The 21,568-nt window shown below is 45.7% G+C and overlaps 1 protein-coding gene across 1 annotated transcript in view; it reads left to right on the plus strand.

Moving 5' to 3' along the window:
* Positions 1-18,653, plus strand: part of esyt2b (extended synaptotagmin-like protein 2b) — a 156,564-nt gene extending 137,911 nt beyond the window's left edge. Inside the window, exons 15-23 of the mRNA XM_060915607.1 lie at positions 1,365-1,439; positions 4,590-4,676; positions 10,611-10,760; positions 10,857-11,275; positions 15,719-15,811; positions 16,169-16,300; positions 16,424-16,529; positions 18,103-18,152; positions 18,423-18,653. Of these exons, the coding sequence (XP_060771590.1) occupies positions 1,365-1,439; positions 4,590-4,676; positions 10,611-10,760; positions 10,857-11,275; positions 15,719-15,811; positions 16,169-16,300; positions 16,424-16,529; positions 18,103-18,152; positions 18,423-18,450 (1,140 nt within the window). The 3' untranslated portion in view covers positions 18,451-18,653. The remainder of the gene's footprint in view (positions 1-1,364; positions 1,440-4,589; positions 4,677-10,610; positions 10,761-10,856; positions 11,276-15,718; positions 15,812-16,168; positions 16,301-16,423; positions 16,530-18,102; positions 18,153-18,422) is intronic.
* The last annotated feature ends 2,915 nt before the right edge of the window (positions 18,654-21,568 follow it).

The raw sequence follows: 21,568 nt of genomic DNA on the forward strand, positions 1-21,568 counted from the left end.
TTCAGCATGTTTACTAGCATGACCAGACCTGCCTGACTAACTCCACTGGGCTACACCAAGTGTGTGTGTGTGGGGTCAGTGCATCTCATTTAATTTCACATATCTCACACACAGTCAGCTCCATAATTATTATCGTCCTTGTTAAAGATGGGTATAATGAGTTATGAAGATTATTTCACAATTATTGGCACCCCTAAATATTTTCTTTCAAAGCTCCCTTCAGTGTTTAGGAATTCTTAAACGATCATCCTGTTTCTCTCTCTCTCTATTCGGCATGTCACTACAGTGACGTGGCTGCTCTGATGGCTTTTCTTCCAGCCATCAAAGTTTCTCAGGAAGAATTACAGTAGTGGTTTCATCTTGCTTTCTGCTGGATTATTATTGACGGTTTCTCCTCTCAACCATTCACACCTATGGGCAATTTAGAATCGCCAGTAGCAAGGGTGGAAGTAGCATCTGGAGGAAACCCTGGCAGAAGATACACGCTCCATCGGCAGTGAGGTTTGAACCTGTAATGTTCTTGCTGTGAAGCGACTGTGCTAACCACTCCACCACTCAACCTCTTTCACTGGGATATACATTTAAACTTTTGGTATCCCTCTTAACCAAGCGTGCCAATAATTATGGAGCTGATTGTACATTGTTTTGATGTGATTTATATTACATTAATGGCATTTAGCAGACACTTTTATCCAGAGTGATGTACAACAAACCCAGAGCAGCTGGGGGTTAGGTGCCTTGCTCAAAGGCACCTCAGCCATTCCTGCTGGTCCAGGGAATTGAACCAGCGACCTTTTGGTCCCACAGCTGCTTCTCTAACCTTGAGACCATGGCTTCCCCTTGTTTAACAGTAGTGATTTTGATTGTTACTGCTGTTTGCACCATTACTCATACAGTGTTTATTGTGAAGACATTTAAAGACAACAGAAATTGTTTCAGTCATAAATATTATGATAGAAAAGGCACAAAAAGTGCCTTGAATTTTACCTATAATTTCATATTCAATTAATATCAAAACTGACAATCGACCACCTCTCTCTCTCTCTCTCTCTCTCTCTCTCTCTCTCTCATTTAACAAACCAGTATAAATTGACTTGTATTTGCATATTGCCTTCTGATTGGCTCTTGTATTTTATGACATAATAATTACACTTGTCTCTGATTTGTTCAATCCTAGCTTAGATTTTCCATTGAGATTCAAAGTCCTTCATATTTCTTCAGAAAGTCCACTTTATACATTCTTCAAGCACTTTATCCTCACCAGATTTCTGATGCTTTACTGTGGTGTTTTATGGTGGAATCAACCAGATTAAATAAGTTATATTTATAAATGAAGTGTTCTTCACGAGTGTTTCATGTTGCAGTCTGGGAGGAAGGTGAACAGTGACCCGAGCCCTTACGTCCAGTTAACGGTCGGACAGAAGATGTACCAGAGCAAGGTCTGGATGAGAAAAGTGACTGACACACAGTGCCTATGAAATCAAAATTGGTATTTTAAAGTTTTTCTACATGTCTCTTGTCATAATGTGTCAGGACAAAAAATGATACATGTTATGGATATTCCTATTTTAATTTTACATCTTATAATTTAAGAGAAAATAGTGAACAAAGTTCCTGTTCCCATTTGCACCCAAAAGAATGTTCTCTAGAACACATTTGGTCTACCCCGTAAACAGACCATGTCTTGTATTCCCCTAGAATATTACACCTCCACTCCAGCAGAGGTCTCCCTCCCCTGAATGCACTGCAACCCCGCTATAAGGAACTCTTTTACTATGAACTTTCACATATAACGAACTAAGTTCATGTCTTCAAAAAAACAGCATTGTGTCATGTCCACACATATTGGTGCTTGGAGCAATTACAAATTAAGACTAATTACTATGCACCTGTTCCAGATTAGAGCACAATCACGGCATACACTTATCAGGACTCTCTAAACACAGAGACTTAGTGAAGTATATGCGCTGTACCTAGTGTCTAATATTACTAAGCCTTATTATCTGTGTATTGCCTTTCTGGTTTTGACTTTGTTTTGTGTATTTGGACTCCGCCTTTTGTCTTTGCCACCACCATTGTGTTTGTGCCTCACGTGACCATTGCCCATTTCATGGCCCTGCCTTTGTCTTATATTTTTGAACTGTTTGCCTGCCTGTTTGTAAATAAACACTCCTCCTGCATCATTCGACTGCTTCCATGACTCACTGAGCCATATGCTTCTCTTCCCACCAGAGACAAACAATAAGTAATCAAGTCCGCAGACAAGTTAATGATATGTGTTAACGCCATAAAACAAAGGCTTAACGAGCCTCATTTTGAAGAAGAAGAACAACAACTTTATTCATCACACGCTTGTGAAATTCCTCTCTGCATTTAAAGCAGTGAACACACACATGCACACACGTGAGCAATGAGCACACACACATACCCAGAGCAGTGGACAGCCATGCTAACAGCACCCGGGGAGCAGTTGGGAGTTAGGTGCCTCGCTCAAGGGCAGCTCAGCCCAAGGCCATCCCATATTAACCTAACTGCATGTCTTTGAACTGTGTGGGAAACCGGAGCACCCAGAGGAAACCCATGCAGACACGGGGAGAACATGCAAACTCCACACAGAAAGGCCCCCGCCGGCCACTGGGCTTGAACCCAGAACCTTCTTGCTGTGAGGTGACCATGCTAACCACTTACACCCCCGAGCCGTGTTAGGTGTCAATCACTACCAATTATTGAGAACGGTGATCAAAGGATGAAATGACTGCTGATACTGCTAAACTTAACACCCAGTTAAAGTGCACTGGCGGTGTTTTTATACCCCCACCCTGCCATGCGGTATGACATAAATGGCATCATTGGTGATTTGCAACACATGCATGAACTGAATGGTGAAGATTTAGAAAATGGAGCAGGTCTGTGGGTGGACACTCACAATGATACAGGAGATAAAGGAGAACGTGCCTAAAAATTCACATACAACGTGAGTGTTTGGTGTGACAAGAGGATCCATTTCAGTATGAAGAACTTTTTGGTAAAACAAACTATTTGGACATCGCCCAAGGAGTTCATTATAGCACAGTTGCAGTGTACTAAATTATTTTAATCAGCCATGAAACACTTTCTGTTTACAGACTATATAAAGCCAATGCAAGCATTTAGTCAGTGCAAAGTCTTGCCAGCATTAACATTCTTGACCCTTTTTCCATTTTTTAAGCTATACTCAATTATTCTTTGGATTTGGTATTTGTCTGGCGTATTTGTTACAGGTCTAAAGTAGCAGCTAGTTATCTTCAGAGATGGGTTATTTGTATAGATTTGGTTGTGTAGCTTCCTGCACATGGTTTCTCTTGTGTTTTGGCTACATAATGTACAATGATTGATTATCAAGGGAACCTGCTCCAAACCTTTTGGATGATGACAAATTTTTGCCAAACCATTGGTTAGTGTGTCCGGCTCTCGACCGGGAGATCACGAGTTCTACTCGTGGTTAGGTATTCCAAAGGCCATCATAAAAATGGTACATACTGCCAGCTGGTGAGGCACGCTGCAATACAGATGTGAGTAGGGAGACAAACTCTTGTGATTACCAGAAGATCAGCCCCCCACTGTAACCCTAGCTATGTAATAGGCAAGAAGCTGAGGGCAAAAGAAACAGAGATCAGCACTACCTGATGTGGCATTGGAAGGACTTTGATTTGACATGTAGGAAAAGTGAGATAAAGGTTAAACTCTGGGTTGCATGGACAGGGAGGGGCATCGCAAGCATTACTGATTGTAATAGTCTATGCCAGGGTTCATCGACTGGGAGACCATGATCTGGATGCAAAACAAAGCAATCAAATTGATCAAGTTCTTAATTTGAAAAATATTGTAGCAATATATGAAATCCTGGCTGTAGTTCAGCGACTGAACATTAACTATCGCGGATTCTGTAGCAGGTTCTCTCTGTTGGGGCCAATTACCTATATTTATGTCAGTTATTTAGCTGAACATAGCTCACTGAGAAAGGGAAGGGTTTCACAGCCTTTCATTTTTTAGATTTACACTCTCTAATTAGTGAAGTGCTGACGTGGCTTTTTCCAAAAAATGTTGATTCTAAAAAAAGGATGCTTCAAGAAGACTGGATAGAGATGAATGGATTTATTGATTTCAGAGTCCATGGGACTAGATAAAAGTGGTACAATAAAAGGTTAATATCTTTTGCGTTCAGTTATGTTTGTCCCCTTTGAGGAGACTCATTGTAGCACATGAGCTCTGATACCAGCCAAAAGCTCAGTGATTGGAAACATGGCAAAAGTTACAAGTTTCGTTAAACTGATAGTGAAAAATCTTACAATGTTGAAAGCAATCTCTTTGCTGCATACTTACTATCTTTGCTGCTGGTTTGCTGAGGTACTGTTGAGGTTCTTTAGCTTTAGACAGAGGTGTGGTGTTCTGTGAACACTACTATCTGTTGTGGAAATCCCCAAGCCCTCATAAAAATAACACAATTCAAACACGACTCTAAAGTTATTTCATGGGCACTAAAGTATTTCTGTATTTAAAAAGTAAAATGTAACACTACAGATGGTCTTCTCTGCTTGTCATGTGATCAGGTGCGCTATAAGACGTGTGAGCCGATATGGGAGGAGGCGTTTACCTTCCTGGTTCATAACCCACACACTCAGGAACTACAGGTGGAGGTACGGCATGAAGTGATCATTGTGGTCCAGTTTTGTCATAGATGACGTTTTCTTGGCTAAAATTACGGATCTTTGTTACGTTCCTTACATGAACGCTTGAGAGCTACCAGCTAAGAATTGGAGAAATAAGCATAAAATAAAAATGCTAACTCACAAATTAAGGAATAAATATAGCTAGTTAGCAACTAAAACATACCTAGCTGGCGAAATAACTCGTTAGCTGATACACCATAAAATAAGGTATAAAGTGTAGTTGGTTAGGAGGCACCATTTGACTCTTAGCTAAACATAAGGAAGTAGCTAGCCAGATTTTTACTGAGCTACTGTCTATTAAGAAGATAAAGCTGTATTATGCCAAAAAGCTATGATGTCATAAACGAGATAGATAGCTATGCAGTGTAACTTGGATAGGATGCTGTAGAAATAGTTTAAGGTGGGTGGAGCACAGAAGCACTGCAGGCCAGAACTGAGTTCTCACTAACTCTTTTATTTCACTTTTCAGCGTCTTATATTTCACTTGCCCACACACACACACACACACACACACACACACACACACACACACACACACACACACACACACACACACACACAAGTGTCCAGGTTGGGGAGAGCTGCCTTCCTCTGCTCTCCCTCTCCTCTTATAGGGCGTGGTCACTGGGGAAGACACACAAACACAGGTCAATTCCCATCAGGTGCAGTGATTCTGCCACTTACCTTCCCTGACTCCACCCTCCATTCACAGACCGATGCTTGACCATGCCCCTGCTGCCACATACCCCCACCGCCCGACTCAGGCTGGGGAGCCGTCCGGCCTGCAGCTGACCCCCCCTCCCCCCCTTGACGGGAGAGGAAATCCGCCACGACCATCTGCGCCCCCGGCCTGTGGACCACCTCGAACTTAAACGGCTGGAGTGCCAGATACCAACGGGTGACCCGCGCGTTGGCATCCTTCATGCGGTGGAGCCACTGCAGGGGCACGTGGTCCGAACAGAGGGTGAAAGGGTGCCCCAGCAGGTAGTTGCGGAGGGCGAGGACTGCCCACTTGATGGCAAGGCATTCCTTTTCTATTGTGCTGTACCTGCCCTTGCACACCGACAGCTTCCAGCTGATGTAAAGCACTGGATGGTCCTCCCCCGCCACCTCCTGGGAGAGAACAGGCCCCAGCCCTCTGTTGGATGCGTCCGTCTGCAAAGGGGAGAGAAAAGTCAGGGGAGTGTAACAGTGGCCCCCCACACAGTGCAGCCTTTACCTCAGAGAAAGCCCTCTGGCATTGCTCCGTCCACTGGACCGGATCTGGTGCCCCCTTTTTGTGAGATCAGTCAGCGGGCTAGTGATGTCTGAATAATTAGGTACAGTATAAACCTACAATAGTAGCCAGCCAGCCCCAGGAACTGTCTCACCCCCTTTTTGGTCTTGGGCCTCGGGCAGGCCGCAATCGCTGCTGTCTTATTGATTTGGGGATGCACCTGCCCATTGCCCAAGTGGAAGCCCAGATACCGTACTTCCACCCGCCCAATCGTACACTTCTTTGGGTTGGCTGTGAGACCCGCTCGCCTCAGCGACCTAAGGACAGCCCTTAGGTGTTCTAAGTGCTGCGGCCAGTCATTGCTATAAATAATGATGTCATCCAAGTATGCGGCCGCGTAGGTGGCGTGGGGCGGAGGACCCTATCCATAAGCCGCTGGAATGTAGCGAGCACCCCAAACAGCCGAAAAGGAAGTGTGACGAACTGGTGTAAGCCAAACAATGTGGAAAAGGCCGTTTTCTCTTGGGATAGCGGAGTCAAGGGGATCTGCCAATATCCCTTTGTCAAATCCAGTGTCATATAAAAATGAGCCATGCCTAGTCGATCGAGCAACTTGTCAATACGAGGCATTGGGTACACATCGAATTTAGACACTGCGTTGACTTTTCTATAGTCCACACAGAACTGGACCGACCCGTCGGCCTTGGGAACCAAGACCACCGGGCTGCTCCAGTCACTGTGGGGCTCCTCAATGATGCCCATTTTGAGCATGGCCTTGAGTTCTTCCTGAACCACCTTTTTTTTGTGTTCGGGCAGTCTGTAAGGGTGGCTGCACACTACTACGCCCGGGGGCGTCTCAATGTGGTGTGGGTGCGGCCGGACAGAGGCGAGAACACGTCAGAAAATTCTGTCTGCAACTGGGCGACCTCCGTGAGTTGGGTCAGGGAGAGGTGGTCTCCACAGGGGACCGAAGCAGTGGGCGATGTCAATTTTCCTTTTTGAACCTCCGGGCCCCAGCTCCTCATTCCAAAGTTTTAACAGATTGAGGTGGTAAATCTGCAACGCCCCACCCCTGTCCATTTGCCTCACCTCATAGTCGACATCCCCGACTCGCAGTGTGACCTCAAAGGGTCCTTGCCACCTGGCGATCAATTTGGAGCTCGACATGGAAAACAACACGAGTACTTTATCTCCCAGTGTGAATTCCCTAAGGTGCGTGCCCCTGTTGTACAGACGGACTTGACGTTCTTGGGCCTGCCACAAATTCTCCTGGGTTAGGTGTGTGAGTGTGTGGAGTTTGGCGCGCAGGTCGATAGCATATTGAATTTCATTTTTACTTGTTGAAGGTCCCTCCTCCCAATTTTCACGCAGCACATCTAGAATGCCACGCGGCTTACACCCATATAATAATTTGAACGGGGAGAACCCCGTGGAGGCTTGCGGGACCTCTCGCACTGCGAATAACAGGGGCTCGAGCCATTTATCCGAGTTGCGTGCGTCCTTGCTTACAAATTTCCGAATTATGTTCTTGAGGGTGCAGTTGAACCATTCAACTAAGCCATCCGTTTGTGGGTGATAAACGCTGGTGCAGATAGGGTTAATTCCCAGTAACCTATACAGTTTGCGCAGTGTGCGTGACATAAACGAGGTGCCTTGATCAGTCAGAATCTCTTTGGGGATTCTGACTCGAGAGATGACGCGGAAGAGCACTTCTGCAATACTACATGCTGAGATATTGCGAAGAGGCACTGCTTCCGGATATCGCGTTGCATAGTCCACCAGAACTAAAATAAAGCGATATCCTCATGTTGCCCGATCTAATGGCCCAACGAGATCCATCCCAATTCTTTCAAAGGGGTCTTGATTAATGGCAGAGAATGCAAAGGCGCTTTTGGAATGGCCGCGGGATTTACTAACTGGCATTTGCGGCATGCTGTACACCACCTACGGACATCGCCACGAATCCCTGGCCAATAGAACCGGGCCATTATTCAGGCTAGTGTCTTATCCTGCCCCAAATGTCCGGCCATGGGATTAAAGTGAGCCACCTGGAATATAAATTCCCGGCGGCTCTTTGGGATTAAAAACTGTGTTATCAGTTCCTTAGTCTGAGTCTCCTGCATCACTCGGTATAACCTATCCTTAATAATGGGGAAGTAGGGGAAGGACGGGGTGGCGTTTGGCTGGAGCGTTTGACCATCGATTACTCTCACTTGGTCAAACGCATGCCGCAGAGTCTCGTCTCACAACTGCTCCAATGGGAAATCCGCAAGGGATTCCCTGAGAGAGGGAGGAGGAGCCTGCTGCTCCTCACTCTGACGCGGTGATGACGTAGACGGCTCTGTGACAGCTGCTCCCGCCAATGCCACACCGGGACCTCCCCCCGCTAAATTATGGCAGGCCCCACTCTTCATTAAATGTGCTATTAATTCCCTAAATCCCGGCCAATCAGTCCCCAAAATTATCGAGTGGGTAAAGCGAGGATTAACCGCCGCCTTTACTCTAAATTTCTCCCCTCGAAATAGAATGTGGACCGACACTAAAGGGTAGTTGTGAACATCCCCATGCACACACAACACCTTCACCAATTGTGCTCTCCCCAATGCCTCATCTTGCACCAGACTTTGGTGGATTGAGGTCTGATTACAGCCGGAGTCCACCAAAGCCTGATACGTATCCCCTTGGATACTCACCGGTATGCGATACGCTGTGGTCCCTGGTGCGTCGGGGATCCGAACCACCGCGCCCACCTCCATCGCTGAGCACTGATGCTGGAGGTGCCCCGGCCCCCCGCAGCGCCAGCATACCGGCCCAGGCTCTCCCTCTGCACCGGTGTTCCGGAGCTCACTCACCTGAGGGGGGGAGACACAGACACGGAAGTAGGAAATGGTAGGGCACCACGGGTGCGGCCGGCCGGCTGGGGTGGAGCCGGCCCCCACCTCCACAGTGGGGGAATGGGGCGAGGACGAGGAACAGAAGGGGGGGAGAGAGAGAGAGAGAGAGAGAGAAGAGAGGGGAGAAGAGGAGACACGCTGTCCTGCCGTCGTAACAACCGCCATATGGTCCTCTGCCAGCTCGATGGCCTGATCCAGTGACGCCAGGCGATGGCACTGGACCCACTCTGCTGTTCCTTCCGGAAGTCGGGCAATGAATTGTTCCAGTGCCACTAGATCGATGATTCCCTTGGCGTCACGATTGTCAGCCCTTAGCCACTGCCGGTAGGCGTCCCGGAGTTGCCGGCCAAACACCAACGGCTGGCTGGACTCCTTCAGGCGCAGTGCGTGGGAGCGCTGCCGTTGCTGCTCCGGGGTGCGCCCCATGCATTGGAGGACAGCCCTGTGGAGGTCGGCGTAGACCAGCCGACTGTCGGCGGGGAGCTGTAGTGCGGCCAGCTGCGCCTCGCCCGTTAGCGGGGGAGGAGGCTTGCCGCGCGCTGTTCCACCGGCCAAACCCATGCCTCTGCTGCCTGCTCAAAAAGAGCGAGGAAGGCTTCGGGGTCGTCATGTGGACCCATCTTTGTTAGGGTGAGGTGTGGAGGGTCCGCGGTAGTGGTGATGGTGGACCCTGCTGATGCAAGCAGGTGCTGGAACACCTGGCGATCTTCCTGTTGCGCCAGTACCAGGGCTTCGAACCATTGTTCCTGCTCCTTCCGGAGGGCGACCAGCACCTGGTGCTGGCTCTGTTGGGCCATGGCAAGGGCATGGACCAAGTCCTTGAAGGGGGAGGACTCCATGAGGCTGTACCACTTCACTTCATGAGGCACCACTGTAGAAATAGTTTAAGGTGGGTGGAGCACAGAAGCACAGCAGGCCAGACCTGAGTTCTCACTAACTTTTATTTCGCTTTTCAGCATCTTATATTTCACTCGCCCACACACACACACACACACACACATGCACACAAGTGTCCAGGTTGGGGAGAGCTGCCTTCCTCTGCTCTCCCTCTCCTCTTATAGGGCACAGTCACTGGGGAAGACCCCCCCCCCCATCTGTCCCTCTGAGTTACATGTTGATCCTGGGATTGAGATGCTGGCCTCTTCTGCCCCTCGGACCTGCTTGATCCATCCTGGTGCCCTGTGTCTGGTCGGAGTTTTATCGCCCCACTCCTGTGAAGGACGGCCCCATGAGGACAGTTGAGGGTTATACCTGTTAAAACTGTTAATATTATAGTCAGGCTGTCTGTTGTTGCCCAAATGAGGATGGGTTCCCTTTTGAGTCTGGTTCCTCTCGAGGTTTCTTCCTCATGTCGTCTGAGGGAGTTTTTCCTTGCCACCGTCGCCACAGGCTTGCTCATTGGGGATAGATTAGGGATACAATTAGCTCATGTTTTAAGTCGTTCAAATTCTGTAAAGCTGCTTTACGACAATGTTTATTGTTAAAAGCGCTGTACAAATAAACTTGATTTGATTTGATTTGAAGACACACAAACACAGGTTCATTCCCATCAGTTGCAGTAATTCTGCCACTTACCTTCCCTGACTCTGCCCTCCATTCACAGACCGATGCTTGACCACGCCCCCGCTGCCACAGATGCTTTTGTAAGAATGATTTCAGAAGATCAGGAGTCTTAAATCAGCTGTGGTACACCGAGAAACTATGCCTTCAGTCGTCAAACATGATGTGTATAGTTGGCTAGGTCTGTATATGTGCACCAGATAAGAGCACCTTGTTACTGGTTATTTTCAGGTAAAGGATGATAAGCACAAGTGCATGCTGGGTAAGGTGCGAGTGGCATTAGTACGTCTCCTGAAGGACGAGGATATGACACTGGTGCAGCACTTCCCCTTGAACAGCTCTGGCCCAAACAGCACACTCAAACTCAAGCTGGTGCTCAGGGTGAGTCTGAGTGTGTGTGTCTAGTTTACAGTGTAATCTTTCTGAAAGTTAGTTTACTGTGATTCTGAAGAACTTGTATGTGTGTTGTGATTACAGATTCTTTGCCTTGAAAAGGAGACCACATCGGGTCAACCATCCTTCGTCCAAGTCCGACACACCAGCCAGAGTGTTACGATATCACAAACAAACACCACCATCACCACCACCACTACACACTCCACTCCTACCACACACTCCACTTCAACCACACACTCCACCCCCACCACACGCACAACCCCCAGCAACTCTCCTACCCCCACTGGGATCACTCTGCGGGGTAAGAGAGGTTCAGAGGGCTCACCGGTGAGCCTCATTCAGACTGAAACTCAAAGAGACTCACCACGAAGAGGCTCAACACGAAGGAACTCAAACCAGAGAGAATCAACACTCAGAGACTCAACACAAAGTCTGGCATCGGACACTTCACTACCCTCAGCTGCTCTGGAGCTACAACACAGACTGACACAGCTGCAGAAGTAGGCACATATGTTCACACATTTATTTATTTCTAGAATGATCGTTGAAATGCTGGTCGCACTTTTTTTGGTCACTGTGGTCACAGTGATCAGGTCAGCCATACTAGCACCATTAGAATAGTAGACCACATCTCAGGTGTTGTCGAAAAGAGAACCAAGTTGCCCAAGAGGTAGCTACTCCTTATTTTGACCTGCCGTGCCTCTTCCAGAACTCATCAACAGTGCTCAATTTGGTTAATCAATGTTCCCACCATATAGTTATGTAGTCAGGGTGTCCGGGACTGGATAGACTACTGACCCTTGGCTTGGTCAGAGGTGCAGAGTACCTCGTACATAGTATCTTAAAATAAATGAAGTGGAGCAACTATTTTCAGGTAAATCCTTGTAGTACAACCCCCAAGTTTTCAACACATCACAAAAAAGAAAACAGAAAGAAGACTTATCCATATTCTTGTGGGTCCAATTGCCAAAAAAATATACTGTCAATACTGTAACCTCAAGGACCCCTTTAATAGTGGGAGATCCCAAGAAAAAACCCAAGGACTGAGATACTACTTTTCCTGGTATATTCTTTGCTGAGATGGAAATTCTGCATCACTATTCTGTGGACTTGGGAGAAGTATGCAGACCTTGTGAAAACTTTTGCTGAAACAGTTTCAACAACCAATGATATTTTTACGACAGTATGTAACATCAATGTCTGTTGTGAACAACACATGCTTCACCTTGGAACATCAAGACATTGATGTGCTCCTTCTGCTGTTTTGGAGACCAGACGTTCTGAGAAGACTAATGATAACAGACAACCCCCTAATCAATGGGCGAGGCAAGGGGTGTCATTACCTCATGTCGGGATGGGATATTCCCTATTTGAAGCTATTTAAATGGTAATCTCAGGCTCTGCCATGGAGAAAACAGAGATTGAAATTGGTGTGTCACCCTGACCTTCTGTTAAACTCAATGGGATGGCAGCCCTATCTCCACACCTCTTATTGTATCAAGTGAATGTATGCCTTTAGACAATGGACATTCAGAAACTAAAATTGATTTTCATACACAAAAGTCATCCCATTAAGTTTAACAGAAGCTCAGGGTGAAAAATGGATTTTTAGTTTCTGAATGACCATTGTTTAAAGGTGGACATTCAGTTGATCCAATCACAGATGTGGCGATAGGGAAGCCATCATCTTCTTTGCCCCTCCAGTGTGTGCTGGATTGGGTCACTTTTCCTAGAGTTTCTTGGTTAAGTAAGCACAGCTGGCTAGCCACTTCTCTGCTGCACTGATTTTGGTTATGGACAGTTTAGAGTAGCCAATTAGCCTAACTGCATGTATTTGTGGGAAACCGGTTCACCCAGAGGAAACCCACAGGGAGAACATGCAAACTCTACACAGAAAGGCCCCTTGTCAGCCATGAGGTTCGAACCCAGAACCTTCTTTCTGTGAGGCAACAGTGCTAACTACTGCATCATCATGCCACCCCAGGGAAGCCATAATTTGATAGAAATTAAGATGTATTTCAGTGTAATTACTTGCCAGATTTGGATTAAATGACTTTTGGCATGGCGGCGTAGTGGTGTAGTGGTTAGCACTGTTGCCTCACAGCAAGAAGGTTCTGGGTTCGAGCCTGGTGGCTGATGGGGGCCTTTCTGTGTGGAGTTTGCATGTTTTCCCCGTGTCTGTGTGGGTTTCCTCTGGGTGCTCCGGTTTCCCCCACAGTCCAAAGACAGGCTAATTGGTGGTTCTAAATTGACCGTAGGTGTGAATGTGAGTGTGAATAGTTGTTTGTCTCTATGTGCCAGCCCTGTGATAACCTGGTGACTTGTCCAGGGTGTACCCCGTCTCTCACTCATAGTCAGCTGGGATCGGCTCCAGCTTGCCCGCGACCCATCCTTGAGGCCTGACCTTGAGCTGCGCTTTAATGCCATCTTTGTTTGAGATCTGGCTTGAGCTTAATATGGGGAACAGATGAGGCAGTTTTCCAGATATGGCAACATTCTGAGCTGGAAGTAATCCAGTTCTTCACAAAAAATAGTCTGAATAATTAAAAAAATGTTTTTGGCAGATTTATTACCTCCTACAAGGAGGTTATATTTTCGGTGCAGTTTGTCTGACTTTAAGCAGGATTGCGCAAAACCTACCAACCTGATTTCCATGAAACTTGGTGTAGCCTGGGCCAATGAAGAAGCCCTACAATTTTGGAGTGGATCTTTTGCCAGATATGGCATTTGGCCTTGGCGGAGGTCTGCGCTCCCAGAGTGCCCTACTAGTTAAAAACGCCTCCAACTAAAAGAGTTTGTAACATATCAGTGTAAGAAGCAGAGTGATCCATGTACAAAGGGTCTTCAGAATGTTCAACAAGGTCAGAGGGGAATAATGTTTGCCCTGTCCTCCAGAGATCAAGAGTTCAAATCCCTGTTGATTTCACAGCCACCCATGGTCACAAGTCCAAGAGAACAAAATTGGCCATACTCTCAGCAAGGAGAGGTGGCATACTCTTTCTCCTCTATCCTTCACAGGTACACTAGCTAAACATGGAAGTCTGTGAGCTCACGCATGCACAAGGGGTCAGATAGCAATAGGGATAGAGTGTGTTGCACCACCCCCTGACACTGCATGGGCAGCAGTTCAAAAAGATGTGGTAGACCAGCTTCACATACCTCAACCCTTCACCCTCCCTGGTTGGTAGCTGTCATGTGATAAGGAAGAGATGCCTGATGGGAAGGAATTGGCCATGAAAAGCACATCAAAACTTTATTGGATGAAAAGCGAGCCAGTAATAACAAGGCTCAGAACATACTCAGAAATTTAAATGGCAAGACTTCGCCATGAATGCGTAATCATGAACTGTGTAAATCCTTTAAAAATAGGAAGTAAAAGTTGCACTAGAGCTTGTACTAGTATTCCAGTGACCGTGACCTGGCTGGGAGGGAAAGTGTCCTGCGCTCTCATTCTAGAGCTTTTCATAAAGCTGGATAGCAGACGAGAGAGGAACAAGCGAATACAAATAAATTATTTTTTTTAAAAAGTAACTTAACCTCCTAAGGCCCAAGCTTTTTTTTTTACATGCATTTTTTATTTCTCTTTGCTATTTGGGCTTATTAGAACCTGATTAGAATAAAAACTAAGCATCATCTTTTGATAAGATGTACTTTTAGGGAAAAAGTATGTCCACATATGTGGATTCTTGTTCCGAATTTCCATAAAGTGCTGTCCATGCATGTGACCGCTAAGCCCTAGGAGAAATCCTGAGAAGAAATCCTGGGAAGCTCCCCTGCTTTCCTTTAAGGATGGGATTGATCATTTTTCTCATCAGCTGATCCAGCTGGCAGACACCCAGATCTATCCAATTTATAATCCTGACAGAGTACACTTCCACTTGGAAAATGAGCACTCTGTTTTTTGGGGTTTTTTTTTTGCTGATGCGTGTCCTGTTTGTATCAGACACAACACAAAGCTTCAGCTTGGGGGTGGAGTCGGGGTGTGGCAGGATATTACTGTCTGTATGAACAGCGAGCTGATCCGCCTGACCTTGGTGTGCAGGACGTGTTGATGTGCACAGCATCCTGAAGCAGTTACTCTGACACAGAGTGACATACATTCTCGCTAGGTAACACTCGAGGGTTAGCGTTAAATAAATAATAAATATTGTGATTGACGCTGAAGTAAATGTGTCTAACTGAACATGTAGAGACTCTTTGGGTCCAAGAATGTTTTCTTTATTTTAATTGATTTTAAGTGAAATTTACAATATAACAAACATTTATAATCTTTGGCATGGTGTTAACGCTCTATCTCACTGTCTCTCACTGTCTGTCTCTCTCCCTTCGTCTGTCTCACTCTCTTTCTGTCTCTCTTTCTCGCTATCTGTTTGTCTCTCCCTCGTACTCTTTATCTCTCTCTCTGCCTGTGTCTGCCTCTGTCTGTCTTTCTCTCTCCATCTCTCTGTCACTGTCTGTCTCTCTCTTGTCTATCTCTGTCTTTCTGTCCCCCTCCACCTTTGTCTCTATCTGTCTCTCACTCTCTTTCTGTTTGTCTCTCTCACTCTGTCTCTCCCTCATGCTGTTTGTCTCTTTCTTCCTTTGTCTGCCATTCTCTGTCTCTCTCTTCCGTTGTCTGTCTCTTTCACTCCGTCTCTCCGTCATGCTCTTTGTCTTTGTCTCCCTCCACATCTCTATCACTGTCTGTCTCTCTCTTCCTTTGTCTGTCTCTTTCACTCTGTCTCTCCCTCATGCTCTTTGTCTCTCTGTATTTCTATCTCCCGCCACCTGTCTCTATCTCGCTCACTCTCTTTCTATTCGTCTCTCACTGTCTCTCTCTCTCTCTCTCTCTCTCTTAATCTTTGTCTCACTCGCCCTTTTTCTGTTTTTATCCATCTCCCTCTCTGTCTCTTTCACTATGTCTTTCTTATGTGCTCTCTCTCTCTCTCTCTCTCTCTCTGCAGTGGCTCCACGCAGTATCCTCTGGGGGAAGTGCAGCTCACTATCAGACACAGTTCTCAGAGAAACAAACTTATCGTTGTGGTACATGCCTGTCGGTGAGACACACACACGCACAGGAGAATTTTATCTGTGGTGATGAAAAAGTCACAAAGTTCAGTGCTGCACTTTCCAGCTCCCACACAACAAATCATTAAGAACTCATGCGCTGTAACTGTTACCAAGGAAGCGTAGATACATGATAGTGTTTCCATGGTAACGGGGTACCAGCCCTTCATAAGCTGGTTTCATACTCTGTACTTTCATTGGGTGAACTAGCAAACAAATAAGGACTAAAACTCTCGCCAGACTCCTGTTTTTCTCTCCGAGTTAATAAGACAGTAAAGGTGTAAACAAGGCACTGACACTGGAGACTCCTTCCATAAGCGTGAAATGAATCTGATGTTTTATTGCAGGAATCTGATCTCTCTGGGGAGAGACGGCTCGGACCCATACATCCGTCTCTACCTGCTGCCGGACAAGAGCCGGAGTGGCCGACGGAAAACCAGCACCATCAGGAAGAACCTCAACCCCATCTATGACCAGACGTAAGAGAACACACACACACACACACAGACACACAAAAACGTGCATAATTCTACATTCTCAAGTCCCTTGTAATACAGTGTCCCTAAATACAATTGATAAACTGTGTGCATGTGTGTGTGTAGGTTTGAGTTCATTGTGTCAGCGGTGGAGCTGCACAGGAGGATACTGGATGTAGCTGTGAAGAACGCAGGGGGACTACTGTCCAAAAATAAAGGCCTGCTGGGCAAGGTACACACACACAGTGATATTACTGTGGTTATTTTGTCATTAATAGGCGTGTTATTATTGGTAAATATTAACCATTACTCCAACCACTATCCCTGAAGGTCTAAGCCCGAAATTTTATCCCCTAACCCCTAACTTGTGTCCCCTACACTGCAAAAATGATATCTTAGCAAGTGAAAATATCTTGAAAATAGTTGAAACGATCTAGCATTTCTTATTAGAAGAAAACAAGACACCAATTTTGAGACTATTAAACCTAGGTCTAGATTGCAACCAACTTATTCTAAGATGTCTTACCAAGTGTAATTATCTTACTGCACTGGCAAATTATTTCACTTGATTACAGTCAAAATATTCTCAAATTTATTATGTTTTTCCTTATATTAGGATGGCTAGTTTTTGCAGTGTAACTCCTATTCCTTATTTCTTTTTCCCTTTTCCCTATCCCCTAACTCCTATGCCATAACCATTATTCCTTATTCCATAAACATTAGTCCCTATTCAATAATCCTATTCCCTATTCCATGAACCCATATTCCCTATTCCATAACCATTATTCCCTATTCCATAACCATTATTCCCTATTCCATAAGCCTATTCCATAACCATTATTCCCTATTCCATGAACCCTATTCCATAAACCCATAATCCCTATTCCATAAACCCCTATTCCATAAACCCATATTCCCTATTCCATAAACCCCTATTCCCTATTCCATGAACCCCATTCCCTATTCCATAACTATTATTCCCTATTCCATAAACCCATATTCCCTATTTCATAACCATTATTCCCTATTCCATAAGCCTATTCCATAACCATTACTCCCTATTCCATGAACCCTATTCTATAAACCCCTATTCCCTATTCCATAAACCCCTATTCCCTATTTCATAAACCCTTATTCCCTATTCCATAACCATTATTCCCTATTCCATAAGCCTATTCCTTAACCATTATTGCCTATTCCATGAACCCTATTCCATAAACCCCTCTTCCCTATTCCATAACCCTTATTCCCTATTTCATAAACCCTTATTCCCTATTCCATAACCATTATTCCCTATTCCATGAACCCTATTCCATAAACCCCAATTCCCTATTCCATAAACCCCATTCCCTATTCCATAAACCCCTATTCCATGAACCCCATTCCCTATTCCATAACTATTATTCCCTATTCCATAAACCCATATTCCCTATTTCATAACCATTATTCCCTATTCCATAAGCCTATTCCATAACCATTACTCCCTATTCCATGAACCCTATTCTATAAACCCCTATTCCCTATTCCATAAACCCCTATTCCCTATTTCATAAACCCTTATTCCCTATTCCATAACCATTATTCCCTATTCCATGAACCCTATTCCATAAACCCCAATTCCCTATTCCATAAACCCCTATTCCCTATTCCATAACCCTTATTCCCTATTTCATAAACCCTTATTCCCTATTCCATTATCCCAATCCCCTTTGCCTTTACCTGAATCTGGAGTGTGTGTAAAATAAAAGCCCCTCTCTGTGTCCCTCTCAGTGTTTATATTTGATAAAGGTGTTATTGTGTCGTAGGTTCATGTGGATTTGGCGAGTGAGGAGATTTCTAAAGGGTGGACGCGATGGTAAGTCCCTCACACACACAGATGAGTGTGTATATGTTCATGTACAGATCCATTACAATCATAGGATCATATATGTATAAAATATTAAACATTGTGAAATTTTTATTATGTCTATCTATCTATCTATCTATCTATCTATCTATCTATCTATCTATCTATTGGTTTCTCTCTCTCTCACACACACACACACACACACACACACACACACACACACACACACACACACACTCACTCACTCACTCACTCACTCTCTCTCTCTCTCTCCCCCAGGTATGATCTGAGTGCAGATGGATCTTAGCAGATTGATGGTGTGATAATGGGATTAAAAAAAAGATGAAACTGTGAACGTCAACGAAACCAGGCTAAAGAAACCAGGCTGCTTCTGCTGGGACTAGACACACACACACACACACACCTATAGACACACACAGACACATACACAGAGTCATTGCCATCTTTTACATTCACTGACATCATCTCTATTCCATTCACACGCTACACACACACGAAACACACACTATACACACTCTACACACATCTACACACCATACACACACTATATACACTATACACACTCTACCCACACTCTACACACACTCTACACACATCTACACACCATACACACACTATATACACTCTACACACATCTACACACCATACACACACTATATACACTCTATACACATATACACACCATACACATGCTATAAACACACTATATACACTCTACACACATCTACACACCATACACACACTATATACACTCTACACACATCTACACACCATACACACACTATATACACTCTATACACATATACACACCATACACACGCTATAAACACACTATATACACTCTACACACATCTACATACCATACACACGCTAAACACACTATATACACTCTACACACCATACACACACTATATACACTCTATACACATCTACACACCATACACATGCTATATACACTCTACACACATCTACACACACTATATACACTCTATACACATCTACACACCATACACATGCTATACACACACTATATACACTCTACACACAACTATACACCATACACACACTATATACACTCTACACACCATACACACTATATACACATCTACACACCATACACATGCTATATACACACTATATACACTCTACACACAACTACACACCATACACACGCTAAACACACGATATACACGCTACACACCATACACACACTATATACACTCTACACACAACTACACATCATACACACACTATATACACTCTACACACATCTACACACCATACACACACTATATACACTCTACACACATCTACACACCATACAAACGCTATATACACTCTATACACATCTACACACCATACACATGCTATACACACACTATATATACTCTACACATATGTACACACCATACACACACTATATACACTCTACACACTTATACATACATCTACACACCATACACATGCTGTATACACTCTACACACAAATACACACACTGCACACACATCTCCACACCCCGGGCCTCATTGATCAATCTTTCATTGTAATTGTTCCTAAATATTTTTTCCCAAACTCTTGTAGGTTAGATAAATCTAGTAGGTTAGCTGTGACAGGCCCAGGCCATTCATGGCACACTTACATTTAGCCACGCCCACAAAGCTCCATAAAAGGCATAGAGAGCTGAAAATGACTAAATGGTGACTAATCAGTGAAAGAGATCCTGATCGACAACATGAGTGAGTCAAATAACAGGAAATTCCCTAACACTACATTTCTTGTTGTAGCAGTTCGTACGTATGGGCGGAGCACGGAAGACGGCAGGACAGAGCTCAGGTTGGTAAACCGTTTTTTTTTATTTTCTCACTTTTCAGTGACACTTAGCAAATGAACACAGACACACACAACCGGCATCTGGTTTGGGGAAGAGCTCCCTCTGCTCTCACTCTCCTTCCTTAAATAGGGTGCGGTCACTGGGGAAGACACACAAACACATTAATTCATATCAGGTGCAGTGATTCTGCCACTTACCTTCCCTGACTCCGCCCTCCGGTCACAGACCGATGCTTGACCACGCCCCTGCTGCCACATACCCCCACCGCCCGACTCAGGCCGGGCGGCTGTCCGGCCTGCAGCCGACTCCCCCCCCGACGGGAGAGGAAGTCTGCCACGACCATCTGCGCCCCTGGCCTGTGGATCACCTTGAAGTTAAAGGGTTGGCGTGCCAGATACCAACGGGTGATCCACGCGTTGGCATCCTTCATGCGGTGGAGCAACTGGAGGGGTGCGTGGTCTGAACAGAGGGTGAAAGGGCGTCCCAGCAGGTAGTAACGGAGGGTGAGGACCGCCCACTTGATTGCCAAGCACTCTTTTTCAATGGTGCTGTAGCGCCCCTCACGCACCGACAGCTTTCTACTGATGTATAAGACTGGGCGATCCTCCCCCTCCACCTCCTGAGACAAAACAGCCCTCTGTCCGACGCATCCGTCTGTAACATAAAGGGGAGAGAAAAGTCAGGGGAGTGTAAAAGTGGCCCCCCACACAGTGCAGCCTTTACCTCAGAAAAAGCCCGCTGGCATTGCTCTGTCCACTGAACCAGATCTGGTGCCCCCTTTTTAGTCAGATCAGTCAGCGGGCTGGTGGTGTCCGAATAATTAGGTATAAAACTATGATAATAGCCAGCCAGCCCCAGGAACTGTCTCACCCCCTTTTTGGTCTTGGGCCTCGGGCAGGCCGCAATTGCTGCTGTCTTGTTAATTTGGGGACGCACCTGCCCGTTGCCCAAGTGGAAGCCCAGATACCGTACTTCCACCCGCCCAATCGCACACTTCTTTGGGTTGGCTGTGAGACCTGCTTTACTCAGCGACCTAAGGACGGCCCTCAGATGTTGGAGGTGCCTCTGCCAGTCATTACTATAGATAATGATGTCATCGAGGTAGGTGGCGTGGGGGCGGAGAACCCTGTCCATTAGCCGCTGAAATGTAGCGGGCGCCCCAAACAGCCCAAAAGGAAGTGTGACAAATTGGTGTAAGCCAAACGGTGTGAAAAAGGCCGTTTTTTCTCGGGATAATGGAGTCAAGGGGATCTGCCAATAACCCTTTGTTAAATCCAGTGTCGAATAAAAGCGAGCCATGCCTAGTCAATCGAGCAACTCATCAATACGAGGCATTGGGTACGCGTCGAATTTAGACACCGCGTTGACTTTTCTATAGTCTACACAGAACCGGACCGACCCGTCGGCCTTGGATACTAAGACCACTGGGCTGCTCCAGTCACTGTGGGACTTCTCGACTATGCCCATTTCGAGCATGGTCTCAAGTTCTTCCTGAACCACTTTTTTTTTTGTGTTCGGGTAGCCTGTAAGGGCGGCTATGCACTACCACCCCCGGGGGCATCTCAATGTGGT

The sequence above is a fragment of the Neoarius graeffei genome, chromosome 1, assembly GCF_027579695.1.
Source record: "Neoarius graeffei isolate fNeoGra1 chromosome 1, fNeoGra1.pri, whole genome shotgun sequence".
Taxonomy (NCBI): Eukaryota; Metazoa; Chordata; class Actinopteri; order Siluriformes; family Ariidae; genus Neoarius; species Neoarius graeffei.